The 27537-nt window shown below is 53.1% G+C and overlaps 2 protein-coding genes and 1 long non-coding RNA gene across 9 annotated transcripts in view; all 3 read right to left on the bottom strand.

The window, feature by feature from the left end:
• Positions 1–974: 974 nt before the first annotated feature.
• On the bottom strand, positions 975–8672 carry LOC147374859 (uncharacterized). The gene is made up of 3 exons (XR_015154688.1): positions 7661–8672; positions 5827–6030; positions 975–5044 (listed from the first exon to the last, which is right to left on the bottom strand). It is a non-coding gene; the product is annotated as an uncharacterized LOC147374859 (long non-coding RNA).
• Positions 8673–10750: 2078 nt separating this feature from the next.
• On the bottom strand, positions 10751–13247 carry HES6 (hes family bHLH transcription factor 6). Of its 3 annotated transcripts, XM_086375652.1 has the most exons (5): positions 13042–13247; positions 12280–12944; positions 12106–12192; positions 11934–12015; positions 10751–11713 (listed from the first exon to the last, which is right to left on the bottom strand). In XM_086375652.1, the coding sequence occupies exons 2-5, from the start codon at positions 12358–12360 to the stop codon at positions 11286–11288; spliced, it is 678 nt and encodes a 225-aa protein (XP_086231778.1). In that variant the 5' UTR covers positions 12361–12944; positions 13042–13247; the 3' UTR covers positions 10751–11285. The 3 variants fall into 3 exon arrangements, with proteins under 3 accessions (XP_086231778.1, XP_086231770.1, XP_086231783.1); XM_086375644.1 differs by having other exon boundaries at positions 12280–13235; XM_086375657.1 differs by lacking the exon at positions 13042–13247 and having other exon boundaries at positions 11974–12015; positions 12280–12496.
• A 4341-nt stretch (positions 13248–17588) lies between these two features.
• The window catches only part of PER2 (period circadian regulator 2), a 42599-nt gene continuing 32650 nt past the window's right edge, over positions 17589–27537 (bottom strand). For 4 of the 5 annotated variants that reach the window (XR_015154662.1, XM_086375503.1, XM_086375495.1 and 1 more), the window contains 4 exons: positions 27195–27381; positions 26208–26400; positions 25018–25168; positions 17589–19810 (listed from right to left, as the gene is read on the bottom strand). Coding sequence is in view for 3 of the 5 variants with exons in the window: in XM_086375503.1 (XP_086231629.1) it covers positions 19619–19810; positions 25018–25168; positions 26208–26400; positions 27195–27381 (723 nt within the window). In the remaining 2 variants the exon portion in view is untranslated. The remainder of the gene's footprint in view (positions 19811–25017; positions 25169–26207; positions 26401–27194; positions 27382–27537) is intronic. The other variant, XR_015154661.1, reaches the window with a different exon arrangement.

Here is a 27537-nt window from a genome sequence, read left to right as displayed (position 1 = left end):
ACTTGCTAGGTCATAAAATAGTTTTAGTATAACTCTCTACTACTACTACTACTACTAAGTCGCTTCAGTTGTGTCTGACTCTGTGTGACCCCATAGACAGCAGCTCACCAGGCTCCCCCATCCCTGGGATTCTCCAGGCAAGAACACTGGAGTGGGTTGCCATTTCCTTCTCCAATGCATGAAAGTGGAAAGTGAGAGTGAAGTGGCTCAGTCGTGTCCGACTCTTCACGACCCCATGGACTGCAGCCCACCAGGCTCCCCCATCCCTGGGATTCTTCAGGCAGGAGTATATAACTTTCTGGAAACTATCAAACTGTTTCCCACAGTGACTATAGAATTTTACATTCTAAACAACAATTGATTTCTCTATATTTGAAACAAAACTTTATGTATACCTACCTGTGAAATGTTAAAATTCATATTAATTTAAATATATTTGTAATAATTATATAATTCATTAAATACATATTTTAAATGTATACTAAATTGTTTTAGACAAATATGGTATCTGTAGTATCTACAAAGTCAAATGGTGTAATACTTCAGAAAAGAAGAAAAATATATGCAGAAATGTATCAAAATTATAGGGGATAATTACAGATTGGAGTAGAAAAACAGCATTCCAGCAACTAAAAATGAGGGTTCCTTAACACTGACATTATTAGAACAGAACTACCATCAAATTCAGAGTTAAAGATTCTTATTTGGGAAATAAAGAGAAATATTAGAAATTTCAGTGAGTGTGAGCAAAAGAAAGAAGATGCCATTTTGAAATACATTTTTAACAGTTTTATATTATGGTTGCTACTTTGTGATAATAAAAATGATTTTAATACAACACCGATCCAACAAAGGAAAAGGGTATATTTTAGAGAAGCTATTTTAAAGAAGCTATTTCACATGATGGCCAAAGATTCTTCCAAATTTCTTTTTTTACTATTATAATGGCAAATAAATTCACTGTGACTGGTTCATTTATTCACAAGTGTCTTTATTTTTTGTGCATGTTTCCCCACAATAATACAACAGAATCAAATTTTTGTAACCATGAAAAAGGTTTCAAATATTAGAAAAATTTAGACAGAAGCTGTGACCTTGAAAATTTGATGTCTCATCGTGATGCTGTCTAAAATGGAAAGTGTTTCTGAAGAATATTCAAACTGACAGTTTAATAGATGATGTTTTGCAGAAGATGACAAAATCAAAGAAACAAAAATCACAATATATTGAGTGGTTTTAGATGTTACACTTTGAAGAAAACAATTTAAATCTTAAGAGAATCACAGGAAATTGTTGGAAATCCATGTGCCTGGTCTAATAAAATTCAAAACAAGTATACCATGTTACAAGCAAATCACATGAGTTCTGAAATACTGTCAATAATGGAGCAAGTACTTTTTATTTTTTGCTTGTACACAAGATGTAGCCCATCGTGAACAAGCATGTCTGACCACGAGATCTGCTCACACGAAGAACAATGTCATAACAATAAAGTAAGTTGTACTGACTTCATTGAAATGAAAGATGAAACTTTCTAAGTCTAGCTTATGAAATTAGAGGTTGGAAATAAAATTTAAAATGCCTTTGGCCAGGTATAGTCTAATGGAGAAAATATAGCATGTTATACAAGAGTTTATAAGACATTTTGCCCCCAAATATGATTATGCCAAATTTGTGCTTCCTCAGCTCATAAAAATATGCATAAATGCTGCCCTGGGAAATCAAATGTTAACCATTTTTTAGCATTTATATATATGTATATGGATACATATAATATACATGTATATTTTGTGTGTGAAGTTTTAAAAATGGATGCACAGATGGGATATTCTTATGTCTGTTCTAAAATCTACATTAAAAACACATCCAGATATCCCGTGAGGATCAAGATTAAATGTAAACAAGGTATTTCATATACAAAGGCACTTATACTGAAATATATATTAAATGAAAAGCATACATCAAAAGCATCTTGGCACAAATGCATTATTTTATACAATCTGTGTAGGATGTTATTATAAACCAGTGTAAAAGTTAATGTTTATACAATTAAAAAAAAAGACTATACATTGTTGTACTCTTAGCAGAAGGCCTTTACCTTTGCTTAGAAATAACAGAAACTTTCAATGTTTGATTAATGTGAAATCTTAGCAAAAGATATGGGCTACTGTTTGAACTTTATGAAAGGCAGCTATGCTCACCACTATCTCACCAATGCTGCACTTGAATTTTAAAATTAAAGTATAAAAATTGGAAATGAATCACTAGATGAGTGTCAATTATTATAAAACTGCATATCAAATAGAAATTAAAGAAACTATAGATGCCTTAATTTTCACATTGTAAATGATTATACGAAAAAGTGTCTTACATTTTGAATTTTTAAATGGAGAAAAGTTTTCTACGGATACCTTTTACACAAAGCAGTCACTTACTTGACTCAAATATCCTAAATCCTATATATCCATCTGATATAGTTTTAAGCAGCATGCAGTATCAGTTATTAAATAGTGTTTGCATCTTCTAAGGCTGATTCACAAATTTGTTTAGTGCAATACTTTCCAATTTGGACATGGCCTTGAGAAGGTTGTTAGCATTCCCAGTCACCATGTCATCCTATAAGACACTTCAGTAAGCTGCAGTAAATGAAAAATTAAGATCACTTCATCAAAAGAAATTAGCATGGCAATTCTCTCCTTTCAAAACAAGGTAAGTAGTAGACTTCGGAAATATTGATGAGTTCATTTCCACTAAAACCAGGAAAGCAAGATTATTGGTTGGTTTTTGTATAAATAAACTATTTTGATATATCTACTTTTCATTTTTCAACAGGTTGTTAACTACTTCGGTGTTCTGGGAAAAAAAATATTAGCCATTAAAAATAATTCCCTTTTGCTTTAGGCTCCAGTATTAAATCTGTGGTAGCTCAGATGGTAAACCATCTGCGTGCAATGGGGAAGACCTGAGTTCAATCCCTGGGTTGGGAAGATCCCCTGGAGAAGAAAATGGCAAGCCACTCCAGTACTCTTGCCTGGAAAATTCCGTGGACGAGGAGACTGGTGGGCTGCAGTCCATGGGGTCACAAAGAGGCGAGCAGGGCTGAGCGACTTCACTTAGTACCTCTGTACCAGTATCACAAGGAGGTCACAGAGTGGTTGCCTCTGAGTGGACTGGGGGTCAACCAGTCTGGGGTAATGGGAACACTCAGTATCTCGATAAGGGTCTGAGTTACAAGAATGCATACACTTGTCAAAAGAGTGAATGTTCACTTACAAGCCGGGCATTTCATTGTTTTATATTAAAAGACTATCACTAATGAACTCTAGTTAATGTACATGCTTAAGTATGTAGGGGCAAGCACATTTGAGGCTAAAATTGATTTTGAATGCATCAAAAATAAAATGAATTAAAAGATGGTTGCCTAGATATAACAGTCTAGTAAAACGTGAGCGGGATCATCGGCAGTGGGCGTGCAGGTGTGTAGTGAAAAATCCCTTCCACTTTGTGCTTGCAAATTTCCATAACGTGTCGAGGAAAAAGGGGCTGAGTCCTATCCTTTTTGCTCCCAGTGCTGGCCCACCTGAGGGCTGCTCCGGTCCGGGACTGAGCCTGGCTCCCCTTGCCCGAGTGTCTCCAGGGGTCAGTGCTGGGGCACAGTGTCCCCAGAGTGGAGTGGTCAAATGCCAAGGGGCTGGATGGAGCCCGGGAGGATAAGCAGGACCAGAAAGCAGGACCCAGGGCTGGCCCAGGGGAGGGGTGGCGAGGGGCGGGGCCTGGGGCCCTTCTTCCCGCCTTCCCTCCCCTCTTCCCTTCCATCTTGTCAAGCCAGGGCAGTCAAGGTTGGCAGGTTTGCCGGTAAAGAAAGAGCCAGTCCTTTTTAACTTACACAGCCCACAAACAGAAAAACAGCATGAGGTGCCAGCTCCTGGCGGACCCTGGGCAGGGGACACCAGACAGGGACACCATGCAGCTTCGGGACACCATGCGGCTGGGGCTGCCCTGCCTCACCCAGCCCCTCTGGCTCGGCCTCCTGGGGCACCCGGGGCGCCCAGGCCTTGGCGGAGGCTCTTCCCAGGCTCTCACCAACACCGAGATTTAGCTGTGGTTCAAGCCTTGACTGTGTGGCTTGTGCGGGCCCCTATGCTTCCTTCTCGGATTTCCCCTGTTGCTCCTCCACTCCACGGAGACTGGGGGCCTGATCCTGCTCTGATAAAAATGCAAACAGCTCCTGAGCTTAAGGAAAGCGGCTCTGTCTCCCGTAGGAGGCGGGAAAACCTAGTAAGCAGAGGCCCGGGGAGGGCTGACGCAGGGGCGGCATGGACAGAACAGTGTCCACAGCGCACCCTACAACTCTCTGGGTACATCTATCTCAGGGTGCGACAGCCCAGGCTACAGTTTCTAAAACGAGAGAAAAACACACAATTGTCACACTGGACACAGTATGACCGTCTCTGGAGACCCAGGCCTGGGGGATGGTAGGAAGAGCGCAGAGTGGGGCGGGGGTTTGGCCCCCAGGGGCCCCCACTGGATGAGCACCCTGCGAGGCCCCCCAGGGTGAGCGGAACCTAACAGCACAGAGGGACAAGCTGCCATTGCAGACGGGGGTCACGGGGGGCCTGTCCCCCCGGGGAGGTGCGCTCTGAAGAGGCCCACGTGGCCAATGGATTGAGCCCTCCGGCAACATGGAGAAAAGGATGACGTTCCCCTAGTAGCTCGTGAGGAGCCGAATCCCGCCAACGTGAGTGAGCCTGGACCCTCCAGGTGGAGCCTGTGCACGGGCCACAGTCCCCGCCGACACCCGGGTACAGCCTCGCAAGACCTCGAGGCAGAAGCCCGGGCCGGTCTTGGCTGGATCCCCGACCCTCAGAAACTGAGATAACAGAGCTGCGTGGCCCTGCCACGCGCTGGGACAACAGACAGCCGTCTCATCCTCTGCACTGTGAGCTCCCTGCTCTAGGGCCCAGGGAAGGCAGGGGGCGCGTGGGGACTGGACCGCGTGGGAGTCTGCCCAGCCTTCCAACTGCCAGGGAGCTGGTCCGGGAAGCTGTTGGAGGAGGAGAGGTGATGCAGGGAGGCCGACAGGAGGCAGGAGGGACGTGAGGAGGCTCCAGGAGGGCGCCCCCAAGCCTAGCCCTCAATGGGACGGGCCCTTGTGCTCTATTCCAGCCCCCCTCCTCGGACCCTCCTGGTTCTCCAGCCTTGGGGACTAGATTCCCACAGGAAAGTCCTCCTCCACCCGTCCTGCAGGGCTCCCAGGCCACCTCCTCCAGGAAGCCTTCCTTCAGGAGCCTGCTGTCAGAGGCCACCACACCTTTTCTCAAACCCCCAGCTCTCCTGTTCTTCTCCCATGGCCTTCGTTCCTCAGACACGAATGCTCAGGAAGTGTCTGCTCCTCTAAAATCACATTTTCCTTAAGGGCAAGGCCCCGCTCCCCCGCACATGGTACAATCGTCTGCCCTCCTCCTGCTTACAGGGTGCAGGCTGCCCCCTGAGACTTGTTCTCAGCTTCTCCAAAGCAGGGGGTGCCTCCTGCCCCTCCACCCCGGACCCTCCTCGGCCTGCAGAGGGGCCTGGTGGGGAGGCCTGGCTACAGACCGGGTCCACAGGAAAGTCTGCGGGGAAACGCGCAGAGCTGGGCTCCACCGGGGTTTCTGGGCTCGCGGCCCACCTGCAGCGGTGAGGGGCCATCTGTGCCCACGTGCCAGCTCGCACGAGAAGGGTGCCTCTCCCTCCTGACCTGGGCCAAGCATAACCGGCAGACCCTGTGCTCCTGCACTAGGGGCTCCCCTGCCCCTCAGCGGTGTCCACGGGGCGGCCCCTGCTTACCCATCCGAGTCAGGACCAGCAGGCCGGTCTGTGCGCAGCGGGGAAGAAACGGGGTGCGGACCACTGTGCCTCCTGCGGCTCTCCTCCTGCCTCCCCGGGGCTCACCTGGTACAGTCGGCACGTGTCCTCGGTGCCCCCGAAGCCCTCTAGGCAGGGGGACTGTGGCAGCCTGGACACCTTTCTGGGAAGCCAGGCGCTCAGAGCCTGCGGGCGGAGGGGCAGGGAGGGGGCGTCACGTGGACTGGAGGCACATGGCCGCCCCCAGTCAAGCCCACCCCACGCTGGGAGGAGAAGGAAGGCTACAGGAGAGGCCAGAGCAGAGGAGAGGCTGGGAGAGTCCAAAGAATGGGGAGGACAAGAGGGAAGAGGATGACGGAAGAGGCAGGAAAAGAAAGAATGAAGGAGGCAAAACAGTGGGAGGGGCAGAGGGGTGAGTGGGTACAGAAAGGGGATTTGGAAGGGCTTTACTCCCACCAGGGCTTCCTGGTGGCTCAGACGGTAAAGCATCTGCCTGCAATGCGGGAGACTCGGGTTGGATCCCTGGGTTGGGAAGATACCCTGGAGAAGGAAATGGCAACCCACTCCAGTACTCTTGCCTGGAAAATCCCATGGACGGAGGAGGCTGGGATGTTACAGTCCATGGGGTCACAAAGAGTCAGACATGACTGAGCAACTTCACTTTCTTTCTTTGCTCCCACAGTCGCATTTCATGTGCAAAGCAAAGCCAGTGCTATTGTTAAGGCCATCTGAACCCTAACCCACTCCTTCCCAGGACAGCCACTGGCTTTTGTCCCCATCCATGAACATCATCCATTCTCCGCTCAAAACACAACCTACAGAGAGAGTTGTCCTCTATAATCAACTTACTGAAATCTGCACCCTGCTTCCACACCATAACGCCCTGTACCCACGACCTGATTTATAATTTTTCTTGGCACGAACATACCATCTGCCAGAGCATGTATTTCTTGTCTGTCTCCCTCATTACAGTATAAACTTGAGAAGAAACTTTAGCCACTAGAATGCTGTGCGCTGTGCTCAGTCGTGTCTGTCTCTGTGACCCCACGTGACCGGAGCTCCAGAGAGGACTGGGAGAAGCCAGGGAGACCACAGAGCAGTAAGTCCAAGGAAGATGTGGGCTGCAGCAAGATGTACAGGGTGGGCTGCAGAGAACAGCCCTGTCTACAACTTGAGAAGGAATGGGGGAAGAGGAAGCAAGAAAACTGGACAGAGAACAGTGTCTTAAGAATGACATTCTTGATAGTGTCGGATGCTCTAACATTTAGGACTTCACCAGAGACTGCCAGAAGCTTCCAGTAGAATGGTGGGAAACGGAAAATGGTGAAATTTTGTTAGGGGCAAGCAGGTGAGGAAATGAAAAAAGTTTAAGAATGGAGACTATTCTCAAGAAACCTGTGAAGGAAGAAACAGGCAGACAGTTAACTAGGAGAGACCCGATTAAGTCTGAACAAGTTTCCTGGGATGGAGCTGTCGGGGTGAGAGACCATGGGCTGGCCATTGACTGAGATGTCTAAGAGACATACACAATTTCCCCAGATTAAGCTGGGGTGGGATCTGGAGGGGAGAGGAAGATGGTGCCTGAGTGTCATCTGTCGACAATGGAGGGGTAGAATGACAGCAACTAGGAGCAGAACAGATACGGCCAGAGTTACCATCTTTGGGCGGGGCGGGGGTCAACTTTTTATACCGGGATGGAAAAGCAAAACAGCCTGGGAGCTCCCAAGAGGAGCTAAAAGGCTCTGGGTCATCCGTTTTAAAATCTTATCCCTCCTCCTTTCAGACCCACTTAAGCCCAGGAACTGTCTTTAATTACCTGATGAGCTCCGCGTGTCTCTGGCTTGTCCTTTGCTAAGCACCTCCTGGATTGTCGACCTCTGGGATGTATTTTAGCAGCCTGGGGCCTCTGTGGGTTCTTGTTTGTCCAGTTCCTCGACAGTAAGGCTCTGGTCGGTCTCATCTCTGTGATCGCTGCACATAACAGGTGCTCACTGCAATTGTAGAGTGAACGCTGGGCAGAGCTGAGGCGCGGTCACCAAACGGTCTGTAAAACTCGTCTTTCCTCCTCGAGAAAACTGCTTCCATGTCACAGCCTGAAACGACCCCCTTCTTCCTCGACACCAGTCGCTGTCGGCTTTGGTCGCACTTCCCGAGAGGCCGGGGCGCTTTTAATACTCCCGACGGCCAGGTCTCCAGGTGGCCCGAAGTGGTCGGGGGCCCTGAGCTGGAGCCGCGGGCGGAAGGCCAGAGCGGCTGGGCGCCGGCGCCTTCATCGCTCCCTTTCCTGGTCCCGAGGATGCGTAAGGGACTGCAGCCCGGCCTCTACTGACCGCAGAGCCGCTTAACCGACCGCGCGAGACCCCCGGGCGCCGTTGGGTTCGTTGGGCTCCTGTTGGAGCTCCAGGCAGCGGGGGGAGGAGCCACCAAGCCGCAGAGGCCCCTGGGAGTCGTAATTCTGACACTGCCTGCAGCGTCCTCAGGGAAAGGGAGATCAAAGGGCTGGAACTACATTGTCCAGAACTCACCGCGTGAGCGTGAGGGCGTGGCGGGGGCGTGGCCAAGAGTCTGTCGCCTCCGAAAGCTCCGAAAGTGTCCGAGCGCCTCTGGGTGCTTCCCGAATACCTCCGAGCGCCTCCGAGAGCCTCCGGGTGCTTCCAATACCTCCGAGCGCCTCCAGGGCCTTCGAACATCTCTGAGCTCCAGCGTCCGACAGCAGGGCGCCTCCGAACGCGTTTCTGAGCGGGGTGGGGTGGGGGGCGCGGACGGACGAAAATCAGTTGTTCTTTGGCGGTGGTTTGTGATGCCCATCTCACGTCTAAATGTCAACACTGAGTAGACAGGAGAATGCAGGGAGATCAACAGGATGGAAATGGACTTGAGCTCGAGGGCACTTGCTATTGCTAAGTCACTTCAGTCGTGTCCGACTCTGTGTGACCCCATAGACGGCAGCCCACCAGGCTCCCCCGTCCCTGGGATTCTCTAGGCAAGAACACTGGAGTGGGTTGCCATTTCCTTCTCCAATGCATGAGAGTGAAAAGTGAAAGTGAAGTCGCTCAGTCGTGTCCAACCCTCAGCGACCCCATGGACCGAAGCCTACCAGGCTCCTCCATCCATGGGATTTTCCAGGCAAGAGTACTGGAGTGGAGTGCCATTGCCTTCTCCGTTGCACTTGGATGTAACCAAATAAATGGACCAGATGGGCTTACTGGGCAGGGGTGACAGGGAACATTTCTGAACTCAACATTCAGAAAGCTAAGATCATGGCATCTGGTCCCATCACTTCATGGCAAATAGATGGGGAAACAATGGAAACAGTGACAGACTTTATTTTGCGGGCGCTTCAAAATCACTGCAGATGGTGACTGCAGCCATGAAATTAAAAGATGCTTGCTCCTTGGAAGAAAAGTTACGACCAACCTAGACAGCATATTAAAAAGCAGAGACATTACTTTGCCAACAAAGGTCCATCTAGTCAAAGCTATGGTTTTTCCAGTGGTCATATATGGATGTGAGAGTTGGACTATAAAGGAAGCTAGGAGCTGAAGAATTGATGCTTTTAAACTGTGGTGTTGGAGAAGACTCTTGAGAGTCCCTTGGACTGCAAGGAGATCCAACCAGTCTATCCTAAAGGAAATCAGTCCTGAATATTCATTGGAAGGGCTGATGCCGAAACTCCAATCCTTTGGCCACCTGATGTAAAGAACTGACTCATTTGAAAAGACCCTGATGGTGGGAAAGATTGAAGGCAGGAGGAGACAGGGACGACAGAGGATGAAATGGTTGGATGGCATCACCAACTCAATGGACATGAGTTTGGGTAAACTCCAGGAGTTGGTGATGGACAGGGAGGTCTGGCGTGCTGCAGTCCATGGGGTCACAAAGTCGGACATGACTGAGTGACTGAACTGAACTGATTTTTATTATTATTTTTGACGACATACATCATGTGGGATCTTAGTTCCCTAACCAAGGATTGAACCTGTGCCCCGAGAGTTGCAAGCACAGAGTCTTAACCACTGGACCACCAGGGGAACTCCAGGGAGAGACGTTTAAAAGCAAAGGTACACACTGGACAGGAGACCTAGGTGTGAGTCCTAAACTGTCACCCCTTGACTAGGCATGGGCCCTGCCAACCCTAAGAGAAAACAAGAATAAGCTTGGGGTTCTGGAGCAGGAGATGTGGGGGCTGGGCTCCTTGTGGCAGGGACTGCAATCAGCTGACCGCATGACCTGCAGGCCCTGACCCAGCCCAAGAGGGTGGGCTCCCTACACCCCAGCTGCCTGTATCCCTCCTTCCAGGGTTGCTGACCTCCTGGGCTCAATTTGGCCTAAAGTCCAAACTGCCTGGGCCATGAACTGGGTGAGTCTCTGTGTCCCTGAGGTCAATGGCAATGGGGGAGCTCGCTCTTCAGTAGAGAAAAGTAACCACCTAAGTGGACAGATGTCTACACCACGCTCATGGACCCAGCAGGCTTCTGAAAGAAACTTCCACACCACGTGGCTAGCAGTCAGGCATCCGTTTTATTCCCGGAAGTTCACAAACAAGAGAATGGTCTGGGAACCAGCCGTTTCCCTTCTCCTTAGTGACTCTGGAGACAAACTCCATGCTTGAGTTTCCATCACCAGAACACACACAGTTCCCAGGGAGAGCAGGCCAGGTCCAAGGACCTGCAGGGGAAACCCACGTGGAAAGGCCTGGCCACAGCGAAGTGGAAGCACTGTCCACCACGAGATGGACCATGGGGCGTCCATCACCACTGCCTCTACACTTCTTTGTTTGTTGGCAGTGAGAAGTTTTAAAACCACTCACGGCATTAGATGTGGGGAAAATGTGCTTGGCTTTGTATTTATGCATTTGACTGACACCTTAACACCACAGCATTCAGCAATACTTCAGAAGGGTAACTAAGTCTCCAGAATGCTTTATTTAACACAATTGTAACCATCGATGACAACCTAATACACAAGCTCAAGTGTGCTAAATGCAAGACATACCGAGAACACTGTTCTCTGTGGCAGCTCTGGGCAATCCTGCAGAACGCCTCCCGCGTGTCCTGGCTGAATGGCCAGGGCTGCCAGGGCCTGAGGTCTCCTTCTGCCAGGACACTAGTGCCCAGCACCAAGGAGAGGCTCAGCTCCATTCCATCACCTCTGTCCCCAGACCCACAGGGTGCCTGAGAAGTCTGGGGCAGGCGAATCCCAGAGAATCCTGGGAGCCCTACAAGATTCCTCCTCCCTCCACCCACCAGAGGGCTGGGGCGGGGGAATGCATAAACATTCTTCCTGCAAGTAAAAAGGGGCCTGGCTGGACTGGTTATGCGGGACTGAACAGCAGGACGGGGAAATATCCAGAACCCTGCCCGCCACATCTGGACCCCAGAGAGGAGGGAACGGAACCTGGGAAGGCAGGGCCCACCCCGCGGGCCCCAGGTTGGCGTTGGTCACCAAGGCCTCCAGACACTCTGGGCCAAGCGGGCAGAGGTCAGGCTGCCCAGGGCTGCGGGGACCGAGTCAGTCCCCTCGGCAGGCGGGGCCCGGCTCAGTTCAGCCTCGGGGACCTCCTCCAGGTCTGAGGACTGGTCGTCCCCGGAGCCCCGAGGGCTGGGCAGCGGGGACTCCAGGGCGCCTCCTACGAGCCAGTTGCTCCGCCCGGGAGCTGCGGGCGGCGCGGACAGGGCGTCCCCCAGCAGATCGCGGAAGCTGCTGCCCTCGCGCAGCGGCATGGACTCGAGCAGGTGGTTCAGGAGCTCGGCGGCGACGGTAGCGTCAATGGCCTGGCACGTGGACACGAACGTGTGCACTTCGTGCATGCACTGGATGTAGCCGGCGGCGAAGCGCTCGCTGGCTTCCGCTTGCAGCTGCTCGCGCTCTGCGCTCCGAGATGGGAGGGGAGAGAGCCGCGCCGGGTCCAGTGAGCGGCGAACTCTGTGGCCCGGCCCGCCCGCCCCGCGGGGACGAAGCTCACCCAGTAGACGCGAGGGGCGCCCCGTGCCCCGGGCCGGGGAAGTCCTCGGTGGAGCCGCGCCGCGGCAGGCCGGGCGAACGCTCCCCACGCACCCCCGCCCGCCGCGCTAGCCGCCGCCACTCACCGCGCGCCCGGCCCCGCAGCGCGCCTTGCACGCGCCGCACCGTGAGCTCCAGCACCTCGGCGTTCTCTAGCTTGGCCTGCACCTGCGCCGCCGGGGAGGGGAGGTGAGGCGAGGCCGGCCCGCGGGCCCGCAGACTCTAGGCATCCCCCATTCCCGACCCCGCTGGCCTCACCTCGGCGCCCGCCAGCAGCAGCCGCAGCTCCTGCAGGCTCTCGTTGATCCGTGCACGCCGCTTCTTCTCCACCAGGGGCTTCCGGGCCTGCGGGAAACAAGCAACTGAGTCCCGGCCCTGCGTAGCCCCCCGAGCCCTCTCTCTCCCTCGCCCATCCGCGGATACAGCCAGCACCTTGCGGTCCCCGCGCGCCTCGCAGCCGTCCTCATCCTCCCTGCCCGCGCGGTCCCGGCCCGGCGCCAGGAGCGGGGCCATGACGCGCACCGCCGGGAGCCCGGCGAGCGCTAGAAGCGAGCGCGCCCCTCGCCGCGCAAGGCCCACAGCCGCCGCCCTCGTCCACTCGCGTCTGCCGAGGCGTCCTCGCACCAGCCGCCGATCCCGCTCCTTTTATAGCGCCTTATTTGCATCTCAATACGCCAATTGCTTGTGCGGGCCAATGGCAGAGGCCCCTTTGTCCGGCCCTGCCGCCGGGGTCCGCCAGCAGCTGGCGGGGCGTGGCCTGCAGCCGGGGACTAGCGGGGTGGGCGGGGGGGAAGCCCAGCTGGGCCTCCGAGCGACCCCCGCGTTGGCGGGGGCTGTGGGCACCCGAGGGGGCGATGACCACGAGGGCTGTGGCCCCGGGTGCGCTTGTTTACCTCCCGACCCTGAACAGGTCTGCTGCGCGCGCGAGCAGGAGCGCACCCATCCGTTCATCCATCCATTCGCGCTTGACTTCCTTCACCTAAGATGCCACGGGAGGGGGACCCTTCAGCGCGCGTGCTGGGGTCCTGGAGGCTAGAGCCACAGCAAAGACCGAGGTCTCCGAAGCTGGAGGGGGCCACAGGTCCGGTCTGGGGAGGCTGTAGAGTCCCAGGGAGGTGAGGGCCTTAAGGGCAGCAGGGGTGGGAGCGAGCCCCTGGCCCCTCTCGTTTCTAGCGGACTTGAGGGCCCTCATACCAGGGTCTCAACGCCGCCTGCAGCCTGCTCGGGGATCCTAGTGGGGCGGGGTCCGCAGGCCCGCCCTCAACAGCTCCATCTCTCGGACCTCTTTCTCTGGTCATTGGTCCTTTCCCGGTCCTCATCGCCCTCCCATCTCCTTCTCGGCCCCTTCGCTCCCCGACCCCCTTTCACCTTCTTTCCCCCTCCCTCTCCTCCCTCAATATACCAACCGCCGCCCGGCCTTCCCTCCCCCGCCCCTCCCCCACCTTATCTGGTTTTCACCACCTACCCCCTCCCACCCCCCGTCCCCAACCCAAGCTCGCCCTGCCCCATCCTGCCCTCCCTGCCCACCCACCCTTCCCTGTTCCCACACCCCTTTCCGTTCGGCCCGGCTCCCCTCCCCAGCCCCTGGGCTCCCTTTCCCCCCAGTCCTCCCCCTCCCTCCCCCGCCCCTCGCCGGGCTGGCGGAGGCCGCCGTCTGGTCCCCGTAACTTGATGCCCGTGACAGTTGGCAGCTGCAGCCGCTTCGGCAGAGAAAAGCGGCAGCCCAGCCAAGAGCGACAGGTGTTGGCCGCGCCTTTGTCTCGGCCGCTTTGTCACCAGGGCGGGCGCGGGGGTGGGTGCGCCTGTGTCCGCCAGACGACCGCCACCCCCAGGGCCGGCCGCCCATCTGCCGGCCCGGCCTCTTTGAGGGTGGGGTGCGTGGGCGGTGGGGTGGCACCCTGGGGACCCCAGCCTGGCCCCAGTGCTGAATGCCTAGGTCCACGCCCTCTCCTGGCAAAGCCGGGACACCAATTTGCCTTCAGGGCTTATACCGGGCACACAGAGAGCCTTATACCTGGAGCGCCTGGAATCTCCCTTAAAGGGCTCCTTCCCTGCTGTTCAGGCCGAAGCTCCGTTTCCATCTTCCCGGTGGAAGGACCTGCACCCTTGCCGGATCTGCTGCTTCCCTCCCGGGACTGGGACTGTCAGGGTCTGGTTCTGTGCCCCTCCAGGTTATAAGCATACTTGGCTAGGGGTACTCTAAGCAGGACCCCGTCACAACCCCCAGCACAGAGCCTGGTGAAGCAGAAGCCCTTGGGTGGGGAGGGAAGATAGAGCGTCCGGAGCCTAGCTGGAGGGAGCAGGGGAAAGAAACATCCAGGGACGGCAGGTGGCCAGGTGGCAGGACTGGGCTACAGACGCCCACCTGGGCCCCCACTATCTGAAGATGGTTCTGGCAGCCCTTCTGGTGTCTACTTCACTTCAGGTTCCCCGTCAGAGGGATCTCCACAATAGGACAGGCTTGATGAGAGTTCTGATGGTTCCCAAAGGTGGCTTGGCAGGTAAAGAACCCTCCTGCCAATGCAGGAGACACAGAAGACTCAGGTTTGATCCCCCGGTCTGAAAGATCCCCTGGGGAAGGGAATGGCAACCCACTCCAATACTCTTGCCTGGAGAATTCCATGGACAGAGGAGCCTGGTGGGCTACAGTCCGTGGGATCGGTACAAGGAGCTGGACACGACTGAGCGACTAAGCACAAGCAAGGCCGGCTCACCTCTGTGAGCCCCAGGTAGGTAGGGACTCTGGGACTCGGGGCCTCCCTGGGCACCTGTTCTGCTGGTCCTCACTTGGCTGTCTCTTTGCTTTTCTGTGAGCAGGGTGCTGATGCACCCCCAGCCCTGCACTGCTCACCCAGGCAGGAACCTGCTCCTCTCCTCCAAATGCCCTGAGTGCTTTCCGGTCTCCCTCATAAGCTACGGGGGAGAAAGCTTAGCTCTTGTTCTCCCATCCTCCCCTGCCTGATCAGAAACTTGACTGCCCTTCCCCCTCCTAGTGGAGGGCCAGACAGAGCACGGGAGGGGCTTGAGTAGTGGAACCCGAGAGAGCCCATAGCTGGCCTGGAACTTCACTTTTCTTCACCATTTAGACAGCACCCCAGGGAGCAAGATCCCACCCCCACACCCAGGAATGGCAGTTAAGTTTGCCCTACTTTGAGGAACTCAGATATGGAAAAACCAACTCCATGGTATTTCTTACACTCTTGACTCTTAGCCCTCCCATTATTGATTGTATTGTTTGAATAAGATCAAACAAGTATTTTAGAATGCTCTCCAGGATAGGCACTTTATATTGGAACAAGATGATGGGGATTCTGGGGAAGGGCTCTGGAAAAAGACTGTCTTTTCCTGATTCGATGGGGAACTGGAAGTGCAGGAAGAGTGATAAAGGCCAACGGTGCAAACGAGAAGTGAAAGGCAACTCGGAACCCCGGGAAAAACAAAAAGCTGCCCAAGGAGAGAAATGTAACCTCTTAGTACTTACCTGGCCCAGTAGCCAATTCCTTCACAATCACAACAGGGTAATACGGCTCATAGCGTTTCAAGATTTAGAGTCAATCTACGAGTGAGTGAAGGTCACTAAGTCGTGTCTTTCTATAGATTGATCAAAAAGGCTCAATGGTGGTTGTGGGATATAAAGCTAACTTTGTAAATACAAAAGGACAGGTGACAGCTATCAGGAGAAGACGGCTGAGCAAGGGCTAAGGATCTCCAAAGCCTGATCCTACATGGGGTCGGGGGCCTTGAGGAATGCTGTCTAGAATTGAAGGAAGGAGAATTCAGCCCTGGGACATGCCTCAGTCTGAGTCACCTTGGGACAAAAAGCAGAAGTATAGAGTAGGGTTGGAGAAGGAAACGACAACCCACTCCAGGATTCTGGCCTGGAGAATCCCCTGGACAGAGGAGCCTGGCAGGCTACAGTTCATAGGGTTGCAAAGAGCTGGACACAACTGAGCGACTAAACCACCACCATAGAGTAGGGTGTGATGTGTGAGTCAGCAAAATCCTCCTCCAGCAAAATGCTTCCGGTTAGACCAGAAGTTGCCCAAGGCCTCATCTTTGAAGCCAGCCTCAGTTTCCTTTAGTGGGTCCACTGGCTGGTGGGCCTGGCCTCTCCCTCCCAGAAACCCGGCTGCTCCATCTCAGGACCAGCACGCCCTTTCTCTCTCCCTGTACATGGCCTCCCCTAGCAGACCCACTTCCTGCCATTTGTTGCTTGGACTGAGCCCACCTTCAAAGGTTGCCTGAGCACAGACTTCCTGAGCATTTGGGCTCTTTGATCCCCATATCCAAAGACAGAGCCCAACAGAGGCTGGGCAGGGCAGCAGTGGCCACAGGGGGACCAGTTAGCGGCAGGGGTGGCAAGCCATAAAATCTGCAGGGAACAAAGGCGGTGGCCAGCCTATGGATGTCCAGGCCCCTGGCGGGCAATCAGCCCAGCGGCTTGGAGAAGCTCCTTTTGGTTTGGAAATAAAGGGGAGGGGTGCCCTTGGGGTTAAACGGTGGATAAAAACGCAGCTAAATACCCTGAAGTCTCTCAGAATTTCAGTGAAGCAGGCAGATCTCCACATCTGGCCACTGAGGGGGTCTGCAGAGGCCTCTAGGTCCACTGGGAGGACTTAGCCTCCCCACCCCCAATAACCACCTGGATCCAGGCAGCCAGGACGGGAGGTGAGAGTCGAGCCTTCCTCCTGCTCAGGGAGCTTTGGGAAGGCTAGGCACCAGGTCTGGGACCCATGACGTGGTCTGGTATGAAGTGGGAGGTAGGGAGAAGCAGCCCCCGCTGTTTTGACCAGGCCCTGCAAGGTCTCGCTGCGGTGGGAGGAAGCACGGGGGTGGGGCGGGGTAGGAGGAGACTGTGCCGCGCTGCCTGTGTCACCTCTGGTGGAGACACCAGGCCCGTCTGGCCTCAGATCCTTCTGACCTTGCTGCCTTCAGCCCTGGGCCAGTGCGCAGGCAGCCAGCCCCCGTGGGACAGATTACCCAGAGCAGGCGGGGAGAGAGAGGAGCAGGTGCCCGGGTTCACCGCAGAGTGGGTGCGAGTACCAGGGGCCGAGCTGAGTAGCCCTACTCCCCATCTGTGAGTGAGAGACCACGGAGGGGCTGGACTCCAGGATTAGATCTACAGCAGGAAGTCCCCTACAGCTCAGGTGGTAGAGTCCGCCTGCAATGCAGGAGACACAGGTTTGAGCCCTGGGTCGGGAAGATCCCCTGGAGGAGGGTGTGGCAGCCCACTCCAGGATTCTTGCCTGGAGAATCCCATGGACAGAGGAGCCTGGCGAGCTACAGTCCACGGGGTCGCAAGAGTCAGACACGACTGAGCGACTGACACTACACTACAGGGAGTTCACTGGGGTAGGGGCTGCGTGTCACACACACACACACACACACACACACACGACCGGAGGGGGTCGGCAAGAGGCACACTGTGTGGGAAGAGGTGAGGGCGCCTTGGAGACAGCATAGTTCCTAAAGCAGAATTTCTAGGGTTCGTCTTAGAAAAACCACCTGATAATCTTTGCCTCTATTCAGGTTCCTATTCCTCTGTGCTCTATTAGAAATACAGAAATAAAAATACGGACTTCCCTGTGATCCAGTGGTTGAGAATCTGCTTCCATTGCAGGGGGCACAGGTTTGATCCCTGGTCCAGGAACTAAGCAAGATCTCACACACCAAGCAGAAAATAAATAAGCAAACAGAACTCAGGCTCCTATTTCTCTGTGCTATATTAAAAATATACAAAATAAAAATATACTTGCTTTATTTACCAATTTTCTAAAAGGCAAAAAAGTCATAAAAAGACACAAGCAGTCCAACAAACATACCGCACTGGGTGAAGAAAGTCTGGCTTGAGCATAAACAAACCACTTGTCCGGCAAGGCTTGACATATTGTTACACAGACTCTGAGAGCTTATTTACATACCTTTTCAGGAATATATTAAAAAGAAGGCTCAGTTTAAAATTGAGAAGAAGTCTTGATAACAGCCATGGAAGCACACACACTAGAGAAAACAAGACCGGGTGCGTGTTGGCGCCATGTAAACGGTTTCACAAGCTGCTCGTGCTGTCCACTCCTCAGCACACGCCAAAGCTACGCGGCTCGTGCTGTCCACTCCTCAGCACACGCCGAAGCTACGCGGCACTTAATCAACGAACAGACAGAAACAGTAAGATAATGCTGATGGTAAACATTCAGTAACAGGAGAGAACCTTTTGGCAGTTCAGGTAAAGTCAATGCAACCTTGACTGTCCCTTGATGATCTGACTCAGGCAAGAAGCAGTTTGTAGCATCTGATCTCCACACACACAGACTACATCTCGCCTTGGGGATCTGAAGCTTTTACGTTTAAAAAAATAATTAAACTTTTTGCGTTTATGAAAAGTAAGATTGATATTCAGGCATAAAATAATTTCACTAAGAAAACCAACTGGATTACAAGGAGGCTTCACCTATTCTAGGAGCTGCTTCTCCATCAAAGGATGGGCAGAGGGGGAAAAGCTGCTTTCTTTGAAGTTGCTACAGACTCTGCAACTGTAAGTCAATCATTTCATCACGGGCAGCTTCTCATTCACTCCAGGGACCAGTATAACATTTTTTCTAAGCTATCTTTGGGATATACGATGCGATATGAGGTTTTGCAAAAAGGTGAGCAGTCTGGTCTCACTCTTTCCCGGGTGTCCTGTTTACCTGAAAGCGCCAGCGGCAGCAGGGGACGTCACCGCAGAGACCGGAAGCGACATCAGTGAGCCAAGGCTCATGAAAAGGTGCGGGCGCCCTGGGAAACACAGACTCGGCGCCCAGCTCATCCAGGAGGAGTGGCTGGCTCGGCTGGGCCAGAGCTGACGCCTGGGAAGTGCCAACGACGGATCAACATGCGTTGAGTTCCAAACGTGGCGGTCACGGCCTGGCTAGGAGGGCCAAGTGCCAAGAAGGGGATGAGCGGCAGCACGTTTTCACTGATAGGTGGGCCATCCTGGTCTGAGCAGGATGCACGGATGATGCAGCAACACCCAGAAGGGTCTGCGTCATGTTTCCGAGGATGTGTAATTTCCGTGGTGGAGCTGGTCACAGGAACCTGTCGGCTTCTTTCATCCAGAGCGAGCAGTTCCACTTTATTCGCCCTGGACATACACTCTGTCAGATGAAACGTTTGCTGCAACTGCACTGGGAGCTGAAGCGGTGGGTTTGTCAAACTACACATCATTTAATGTGAAACGTTTTGAAAAGGAGGTTTTTGAAAGAAAATAAGCAGAGGCTGTGATCTCCACTTGGTGGGTTTCAAAAACATCTAGTCTGACTAAATATTTCAGAGAAAAAGCCGCCCCCGGAGAGGACAGTATTTGATTTGATCCAAACACAAACACAAACGCTGGGCGAGCCCTGGACCACTGCTCCTCAGCGCGGAGCCCCTGGGACCCTCGGGCTGGTGGGCGCAGCCTGGGCCACGCCTGGGACAGGCCACGGGAGCCAGCAGACCCAGGACAGCCCGTCCGAGGACTCCTGGGGGCGCTCAGCTGCTTTCCCAACACAAAGAGGCAGGCAGTGTTTCTCGAGTTAAATAGTGAAGGTCTCGTTCCCCTGTCCCCTTACACCCTATATTTGTATTTTATTCATAAATATAAAATAGCGTTTCTTTGCAAATGTCTCCATAGTTTTAAATCACCCCTTCAGAAAACTATGGTTTTTTTTCCAAAACAAAAAAAGCCACGAAAGTGTATCTGTCCGTCTCACCGGAGACACGCGCGAGAGCCTTCCCCTCCTCAGAGCACGGGCTAGCGGACCTCACTGGCAGCGCTGCTGCCCTGGGGAAGTGGGTTGCGCCTGCCGTTCGTTTCTGGGCCTCGGGGGGGTCTACTCTCCTCTTCTTTGGTCTCTGTCACTTCGCTGAGCCCTGGTGTCGGGATGTCTTCCTCATATGACACACAGAGGTTGTCCTCTCCCTCGTTTTCACAGTAAACACATCCCTTAAAAGAAAAATGTAAATCAGTAATAAAAGTGAGATCTTTGGTACAAACAGTTCAGTCTGAATGAGGCGCAGGTGACCAGGTGTCCGCCGTGAGGCTGCTGGCAGGCGAGGAGGCGCCGCTGGGCCGTGGGACCCCTGCTTGCTTCTTCCCGAGGAGTCCCTGATCCAAGTCCCCTGGGAACCTTATCTGAGAGGCAGCTTTGCACAGTGAGACAGAGGGCATCAGCCAGAGGCCCTGGTCCCAGCTCTTCCTCCTCCTGCCTGCGTGACCTGGAGTGGCACTTACCTTCTCTGACCTCAGTTTTCTAATCTGTAAAATGGGACACCAACAAGCTACCGACTTATTTGTTCCTCTCCCTGTTGAACACCTATCTGTTAAGCATCTGTTGTGTTCCAGGCTCGTTCTAAGAACCGGGATTCATCAGTGAAGAGAGAGGAAAATCCATATTCCACTGGAGATCTCCTAGTAACGGGAGGAGAGGTGCTCCAAGGTGTTATAAGACAGGAGGTGCTGGGCTGACGTGGAACGAGGCCCATGTCATTTTACAGTCGACGTTCAGAAAAGGCCGCCAACAGCAACTGTAGTGGCTTTAACATGCGCCCAAAAGTTTTTTGACATTCGTTCCTCCAAAGGTGGAGGCCTGGACTCTGACATGCCTCTAACGAAGTAGAGGTGATGCAGGTGGTCACAGAACCCCAGCCTCCCGGCCCCATGCCCTCGGGGGAGGCTGGGATCTTGTCCCGAGGACACATAAGCAGCGCCATGGTCAGATCCACGCGGCAAGAAGCAGAGGCATCCTGCCAACAGCCAGCCCCCACGAGCATCGTGGGAGGGACCCCCCTCGGAAGCAGATCCCCCAGCTCCGGTCCTGCCCCCAGAGGCAGGAGCCCAGCCATTATCTTGCCTCCACCCTTAGGAGAGGCCCCGAGCCAGAACCACCCAGCTAAGTGGCTCTTAAATTCCAACCCAAAGAAACAGTAGAGAGAATAAACGGTTCTTATTCTAAGCTACTAAGTTTGGGGGTTATTTGTTGTGCAGCAGTAAATTAACCGGGGCTTCCCTGGTCCCTCAGATGGTAAAGAAACTGCTTGCAATGCAGGAGACCCAGGTTCAATCTCTGGGTTCGGAAGAGCCCCTGGAGGAGGGCATGGCCACCCACTCCAGGATTCTTGCCTGGAGAACCCCATGGACAGAGGAGCCTGAAGGGCTACAGTCCACAGGGTCACAGAAGAGTCGGACACGACTGAGCGACATACACACACAGTGATGGTAGATCAATAACACAACTGTGAGCAGAAAGACAAGGAGGCCAGAGCGAGCCGCGTGTCAGTGTGAGGAGGGGGATCCCAAGCAGAGGGCAGGGCAGGCACAAAGGCCTGGGGCAGGAGCCTCGTGGTGGTCTTCAGGGAATAGCCAGAGAGGAGGGAATGCAGGGGGATGGGGGTTGTGGGGAGGGGGCGACACAGTTTAACGGCTTCATGGCACTTTCCTCTGCCTGTGATCATGGGTTGGAGACCCCGGGTGGGCCCAGGGCTGGGGAGCAGAAGGCAGCTGACAGTCCCACTGAAGCAGCGGCTGGAGGCGATGGGGAGCGGCTGCTTTCCATCCCCCTGGAAGGTCAGGCCAGCGTGCCCTGCCGGTGGACTGGATGAGGGTATGAGAGGAGGGGAGTCCAGGCCCATGGTCTGAGCAAGTGGGGTGGCACAGAGTTGCCCTGGAGTGGGCGGGAAGATGCTGTAAAGAGCAATATTGCATAGGAACCTGGAATGTCAGGTCCATGAATCAAGGCAAATTGGAAGTGGTCAAACAAGAGACGGCAAGAGTGAATGTCGACATTCTAGGAATCAGCGAACTAAAATGGACTGGAATGGGTGAATTTAACTCAGATGACCATTATATCTACTACTGCGGGCCAGAATCCCTCAGAAGAAATGGAGTAGCCATCATGCTCAACAAAAGAGTCCGAAATGCAGTACTTGGATGCAATCTCAAAATGACAGAATGATCTCTGTTCGTTTCCAAGGCAAACCATTCAATATCACAATAATCCAAGTCTATGCCCCAACCAGTAACGATGAAGAAGCTGAAGTTGAACGGTTCTATGAAGACCTACAAGACCTTTTAGAACTAACACCCAAAAAAGATGTCCTTTTCATTATAGGGGACTGGAATGCAAAAGTAGGAAGTCAAGAAACACCTGGAGTAACAGGCAAATTTGGCCCTGGAATACGGAATGAAGCAGGGCAAAGGCTAATAGAGTTTTGCCAAGAAAATGCACTGGTCATAACAAACACCCTCTTCCAACAACACAAGAGAAGACTCTACACATGGACATCACCAGATGGTCAACACCGAAATCAGATTGATTATATTCTTTGCAGCCAAAGATGGAGAAGCTCTATACAGTCAGCAAAAACAAGACCAGGAGCTGACTGTGGCTCAGATCATGAATTCCTTATTGCCAAATTCAGACTTAAATTGAAGAAAGTAGGGAAAACCACTAGGCCTTTCAGGTATGACCTAAATCAAATCCCTTATGATTATCCAGTGGAAGTGAGAAATAGATTTAAGGGCCTAGATCTGATAGATAGAGTGCCTGATGAACTATGGAATGAGGTTCGTGACATTGTACAGGAGACAGGGATCAAGACCATCCCTATGGAAAAGAAATGCAAAAAAGCAAAATGGCTGTCTGGGGAGGCCTTACAAATAGCTGTGAAAAGAAGAGAAGTGAAAAGCAAAGGAGAAAAGGAAAGATAGAAGCATCTGAATGCAGAGTTCCAAAGAATAGCAAGAAGATATAAGAAAGCCTTCTTCAGCGATCAATGCAAAGAAATAGAGGAAAACAACAGAATGGGAAAGACTAGGGATCTCTTCAAGAAAATCAGAGATACCAAGGGAACATTTCATGCAAAGATGGGCTCGATAAAGGACAGAAATGGTATGGACCTAACAGAAGCAGAAGATATTAAGAAGAGGTTGCAAGAATACACAGAAGAACTGTACAAAAAAGATCTTCATGACCCAGATAATCACGATGGTGTGATCACTGACTTAGAGCCAGACATCCTGGAATGTGAAGTCAAGCGGGCCTTAGAAAGCATCACTACGAACAAAGCTGGTGGAGGTGATGGAATTCCAGTTGAGCTATTTCAAATCCTGAAAGATGATGCTGTGAAAGTGCTGCACTCAATATGCCAGCAAATCTGGAAAACTCAGCAGTGGCCACAGGACTGGAAAAGGTCAGTTTTCATTCCAATCCCAAAGAAAGGCAATGCCGAAGAATGCTCAAACTATCGCACAATTGCACTCATCTCACACACTAGTAAAGAGATGCTCAAAATTCTCCAAGCCAGGCTTCAGCAATATGTGAACCGTGAACTTCCTGATGTTCAAGCTGGTTTTAGAAAAGGCAGAGGAACCAGAGATCAAATTGCCAACATCTGCTGGATCATTGAAAAAGCAAGAGAGTTCCAGAAAAACATCTATTTCTGCTTTATTGACTATGCCAAAGCCTTTGACTGTGTGGATCACAATAAACTGTGGAAAATTCCGAAAGAGATGGGAATACCAGACCACCTGACCTGCCTCTTGAGAAATCTGCATGCAGGTCAGGAAGCAACAGTTAGAACTGGACATGGAACAACAGACTGGTTCCAAATAGGAAAAGGAGTATGTCAAGGCTAGATATTGTCACCCTGCTTATTTAACTTATATGCAGAGTACATCATGAGAAACGCTGGACTGGAAGAAGCACAAGCTGGAATCAAGATTGCCGGGAGAAATATCAATCACCTCAGATGTGCAGATGACACCACCCTTATTGCAGAAAGTGAAGAGGAACTAAAAAGCCTCTTGATGAAAGTGAAAGTGGAGAGTGAAAAAGTTGGCTTAAAGCTCAACGTTCAGAAAACGAAGATCATGGCATCTGGTCCCATCACTTCATGGGAAATAGATGGGGAAACAGTGGAAACAGTGTCAGACTTTATTTTTTTGGGCTCCAAAATCACTGTGGATGGTGACTGCAGCCATGAAATTAAAAGACGCTTACTCCTTGGAAGGAAAGTTATGACCAACCTAGATAGCATATTCAAAAGCAGAGACATTACCTTGCCAACAAAGGTTCGTCTAGTCAAGGCTATGGTTTTTCCTGTGGTTGTATGGATGTGAGAGTTGGACTGTGAAGAAGGCTGAGCGCCGAAGAATTGATGCTTTTGAACTGTGGTGTTGGAGAAGACTCTTGAGAGTCCCTTGGACTGCAAGGAGATCCAACCAGTCCATTCTGAAGGAGATCAGCCCTGGGATTTCTTTGGAAGGAATGATGCTAAAGCTGAAACTCCAGTACTTTGGCCACCTCATGCAAAGAGTTGACTCATTGGAAAAGACTCTGATGCTGGGAGGGATTGAGGGCAGGAGGAGAAGGGGACGACAGAGGATGAGATGGCTGGATGGCATCACTGACTCGATGGACGTGAGTCTGGGTGAAGTCCGGGAGCTGGTGATGGACAGGGAGGCCTGGTGTGCTGCGATTCATGGGGTTGCAAAGAGTCGGACAAGACTGAGCGACTGAACTGAACTAACTGGGCGGGAAGAGTGGCTGGGCAGGTCGTCTCTGGGCAAACCCGGCAAGTTCCTCAGAGGTGGATGCTGGCAGGGCTTGGTGTGTAGATGCCGCTTCCCACGTGGAGGCGGGAGCTGACCATGCTAAGGCGGTGTGCGTAGAGAAGGCCGGGCACCCCGGAGCCTGGCTGTGTCCATACTGGGGAAGTGAGCAGGGGAAGGGAGCTGGGGTACAGAGACACCCTCAAGAAGGAACAGACAGTGCCGGGGGCAGCCGCTCAGAGTGGGAGGAGGGCTTGCTGTCCTCTGCTTCTTATGGTCTACATGGATGTTGAGGGTTTAGGATAGAAGAAGTGGTCTGTGTTCTAATTGTGAAGACAACTCAAAAGATTTTCAAATTTCAGCATGTGCTTGAGATTAGACATTCTGGAGACCTTTTTGGAAACAGCATTGAAAAGCCACTGGAAGGAAGTTCTTTGAAGGACATCTAACAGTGTCATGGGTTTTTTTTTTTTTTTCTTTTAATGCTCTTATTTAATCTTCAAAGTTTTAAATGTACAAAACAGATGCAGAGATAGTGCCCAGCGTTCTCATCACAGCACCTCTGAACGCCTTGTCAGGAAGTGCTGTGTCCCAGAGCTTACCGCCACGTCGATGGCCGTGGGCACGCCGCCCAACCGCATCCATGGGTGGACGTCCTGCAGCTCCTGCTTCTGCGCGTCCGTGAACCTGGGCTGGAGCCTCTGCAGCGCCTTCAGCTTTTCCCTGTCCTCCTGCAGGACTGTATCTAAGTCTCTTTACGAAAGATTGAGAAACACGGAAGTTTTAGGATGCCTCAAGGGTTATCTCTTTTTAAAGTATATGCTCATTTTCTACCAACATGTCCAGTATTATTCACGTAATTTTATTTTAATTGGTTAATTTATCCTAACGTAATTTTTTTTTTTTTTTTTTTTTTGCCACGCTCCTCAGCATAGAGGATCTTCCCTGATGAGGGACGGAACCTGTGGCCCCTGCAAGCGAAGTGTGGGGTCTTCACCACTGGACCCCAGGGAAGTCCTACTCATGCAATTTTAGATGATTTTGTTTAACTTTCCTTTCCACTTAAATTTCCCTATTTGAGGTTACAATCTCTCTAGTAAATAATCTGCAGTTTTTCTATGAAAATGATACACCAAGTTCTGGTTTTAATTTTAGTTTAGATCAGCCACAGGAGCTGGGTACCTGCAGACACTTGTTTCTGCGCCTGGGAGCTTCTCACCAGTGAGGTGGAGAGTAGACAAGCCCTCCCTGCCACCTGCTACCCTGGCGTGCCCTGGAGACGGAGCCCCAGGCTGGCCTGGCCCAGAGCCCTGGCTGTTCTGAGCCTCGGGGTTAATCACCCCCACCGAGGGGGCACTGCACAGGGTCAGGGACCCTAATGGGTTCCCGGTTCCTTGGAGTGGTCAGAGCTGAGGCACAGACCAGGCTCCCTAAAGAGCAGCTGGTGGCCTGGGACAGTCACCCACCTCGACTCTTGGTTTCTGCATCTCTGAGACAGACAGACAGACAGACACACACACACGCACACCACTGACCACACAGGGTTACTGGCAGCAGAGCACAAGAGACGACACAGGCACAAGTGCTGTACACGGCACGTGACAGCCGTGAGGGTCCCTGGAGCAGTGGTCCTGGAGGCCGGGAGCAGGGCCTCCGAAGGGCTCCGTGCGGCCGCCAGCCACCTGGAGGGGCCCCTTCTAGTGGTGCCCCCCACTCCATCTGAGGTAAGGCCTCACAGTTAGGGGGGATCTGAGCCCAGCCTCACACGCTCCCAGGAGGGGCGAGCGGTTACCGTGCAGGCATCTGGTAGGTCATCCTGACGCTGTCGTCCGTGTCGGCCGCCAGCAGCCAGACGGGGTCTTGCAGGACACACCTGAGCAGGCGCTCAGGCCCGCCCACTGCTGCCCTCACTGCTGCTCCGGGGTTATTCTCCGAAGAGTCCGAGCTTCCGAAATACCTGCTGGTGTGACTCGTGTGGCTGCTGCCTTTAAAACACAGAGTGCCCAGGTCACGACCTCGAACTCAAGTCGGCCCTGTAAGGGGAGGGCAGCTACCGCGTGTGTCGGGGGATTGTCCCTTCTGCTTTTCCAACAGTCCAATTGTCTGGATGATAATTTAAAAATCATTTAAAGACCGGGTATCAGCAGGAACCACGGAGGTGACTCTCTGCTGGCGAAGCCGGGGGAGTCCAGGCGGGGCCCCCATCTAAGAGGCCGTGCTCTCCCCTCCCTGGCCTCCCAGGGGAAGGGGGCCCTGCCCAGGTGAGGGAAGCGGGGCACTTACAGCCTGGGGACATGTCTGTGTGTTGCTCCCGCAGGGCAGCTCTGGGCTACACTGCACCACCCTGGCCAGTACTGCCCGAGGTTATACGCTGGCGCCCGCCAGGGGAGCCACTCAGGACAGTGCAGCACTGCCTGCCCTCCCGGCACACGTGGGGGGCTCCAGGGAAGGCCCAGCCAGGGACAGGGGTGCAGGGCCTGCTGCGCCCACCGACACGGGGAGTAACAGGTGACAGAGGGAACCGGGTCTGGCCACAGGGCAGGAGGAGGAGCCCCGTGGCGCATGTGAGGCTGCGAGGAGCCGCTCGGGGTGCAGCCGCAAGCTGCCCAGTCAGGACCCTGACGCTGGGCCCTGAACGCGGCAGCCTGAGGCTCTGGGGTGACTGGTGCCCTTGGATGCAGAAGCCAAGGATACCCAGGTGTGTCACGTGGGGGTCTTCCAAACACACGTCAACTGCGCCCCCCACGCCACTCAGGTGTCCCGGCACCCCCCCACATACCTGGCCTGCTTCCGGACGCATCGCAGCCCAGGGAACCTGAGCCCAGGGAACAGGAGGTGGCAGAGGCCTGGCTCCTGGCAAGTGCAGAGCCCGTGGCCGAGCAGAGGTCCCCATGCAGCAGCAGGCGGAGCAGACCGCTGGACGAGGACAGGGCGTCGCTGTTTGGGGCATCTGCTGGCTCCTTGCACTTTGGGGGACAGGGAGGGGACATCCAGTCAGGTCTCCACGCAAAGTGGGGCTGGGGGAGGGGACGGAGGCTCCTCAGACCACTGGCCCCTCCTCCATGGGCCATGGGCACAGACCCATGGGTTCCCAGAACCCAACCTGCTTCTCGGAGGTGGAA

The sequence above is a fragment of the Bos grunniens genome, chromosome 3 (genome assembly GCF_055505025.1).
Source record: "Bos grunniens cultivar Pamir isolate PY7600 chromosome 3, Bosgru_T2T1.0, whole genome shotgun sequence".
In the NCBI taxonomy this organism is placed as follows: domain Eukaryota; kingdom Metazoa; phylum Chordata; class Mammalia; order Artiodactyla; family Bovidae; genus Bos; species Bos grunniens.
The sequence above is the reverse complement of the archived record's forward strand: the minus strand, read 5'-3'. Positions and strand labels throughout refer to the sequence as shown.

What these genes read in the sequence shown, in the direction of transcription:
- HES6 (XM_086375652.1), bottom strand. Translation starts at nt 12,360, where the DNA reads ATGGCCCCGCTCCTGGCGCCGGGCCGGGACCGCGCGGGCAGGGAGGAT. An exon ending in TGCTGCTGGCGGGCGCCGAG is followed by an intron (nt 12,016 to 12,105) that starts GTGAGGCCAGCG and finishes CCGGCGGCGCAG; the next exon opens with GTGCAGGCCAAGCTAGAGAA. An exon ending in GCTGCGGGGCCGGGCGCGCG is followed by an intron (nt 11,714 to 11,933) that starts GTGAGTGGCGGC and finishes CTCGGAGCGCAG; the next exon opens with AGCGCGAGCAGCTGCAAGCG.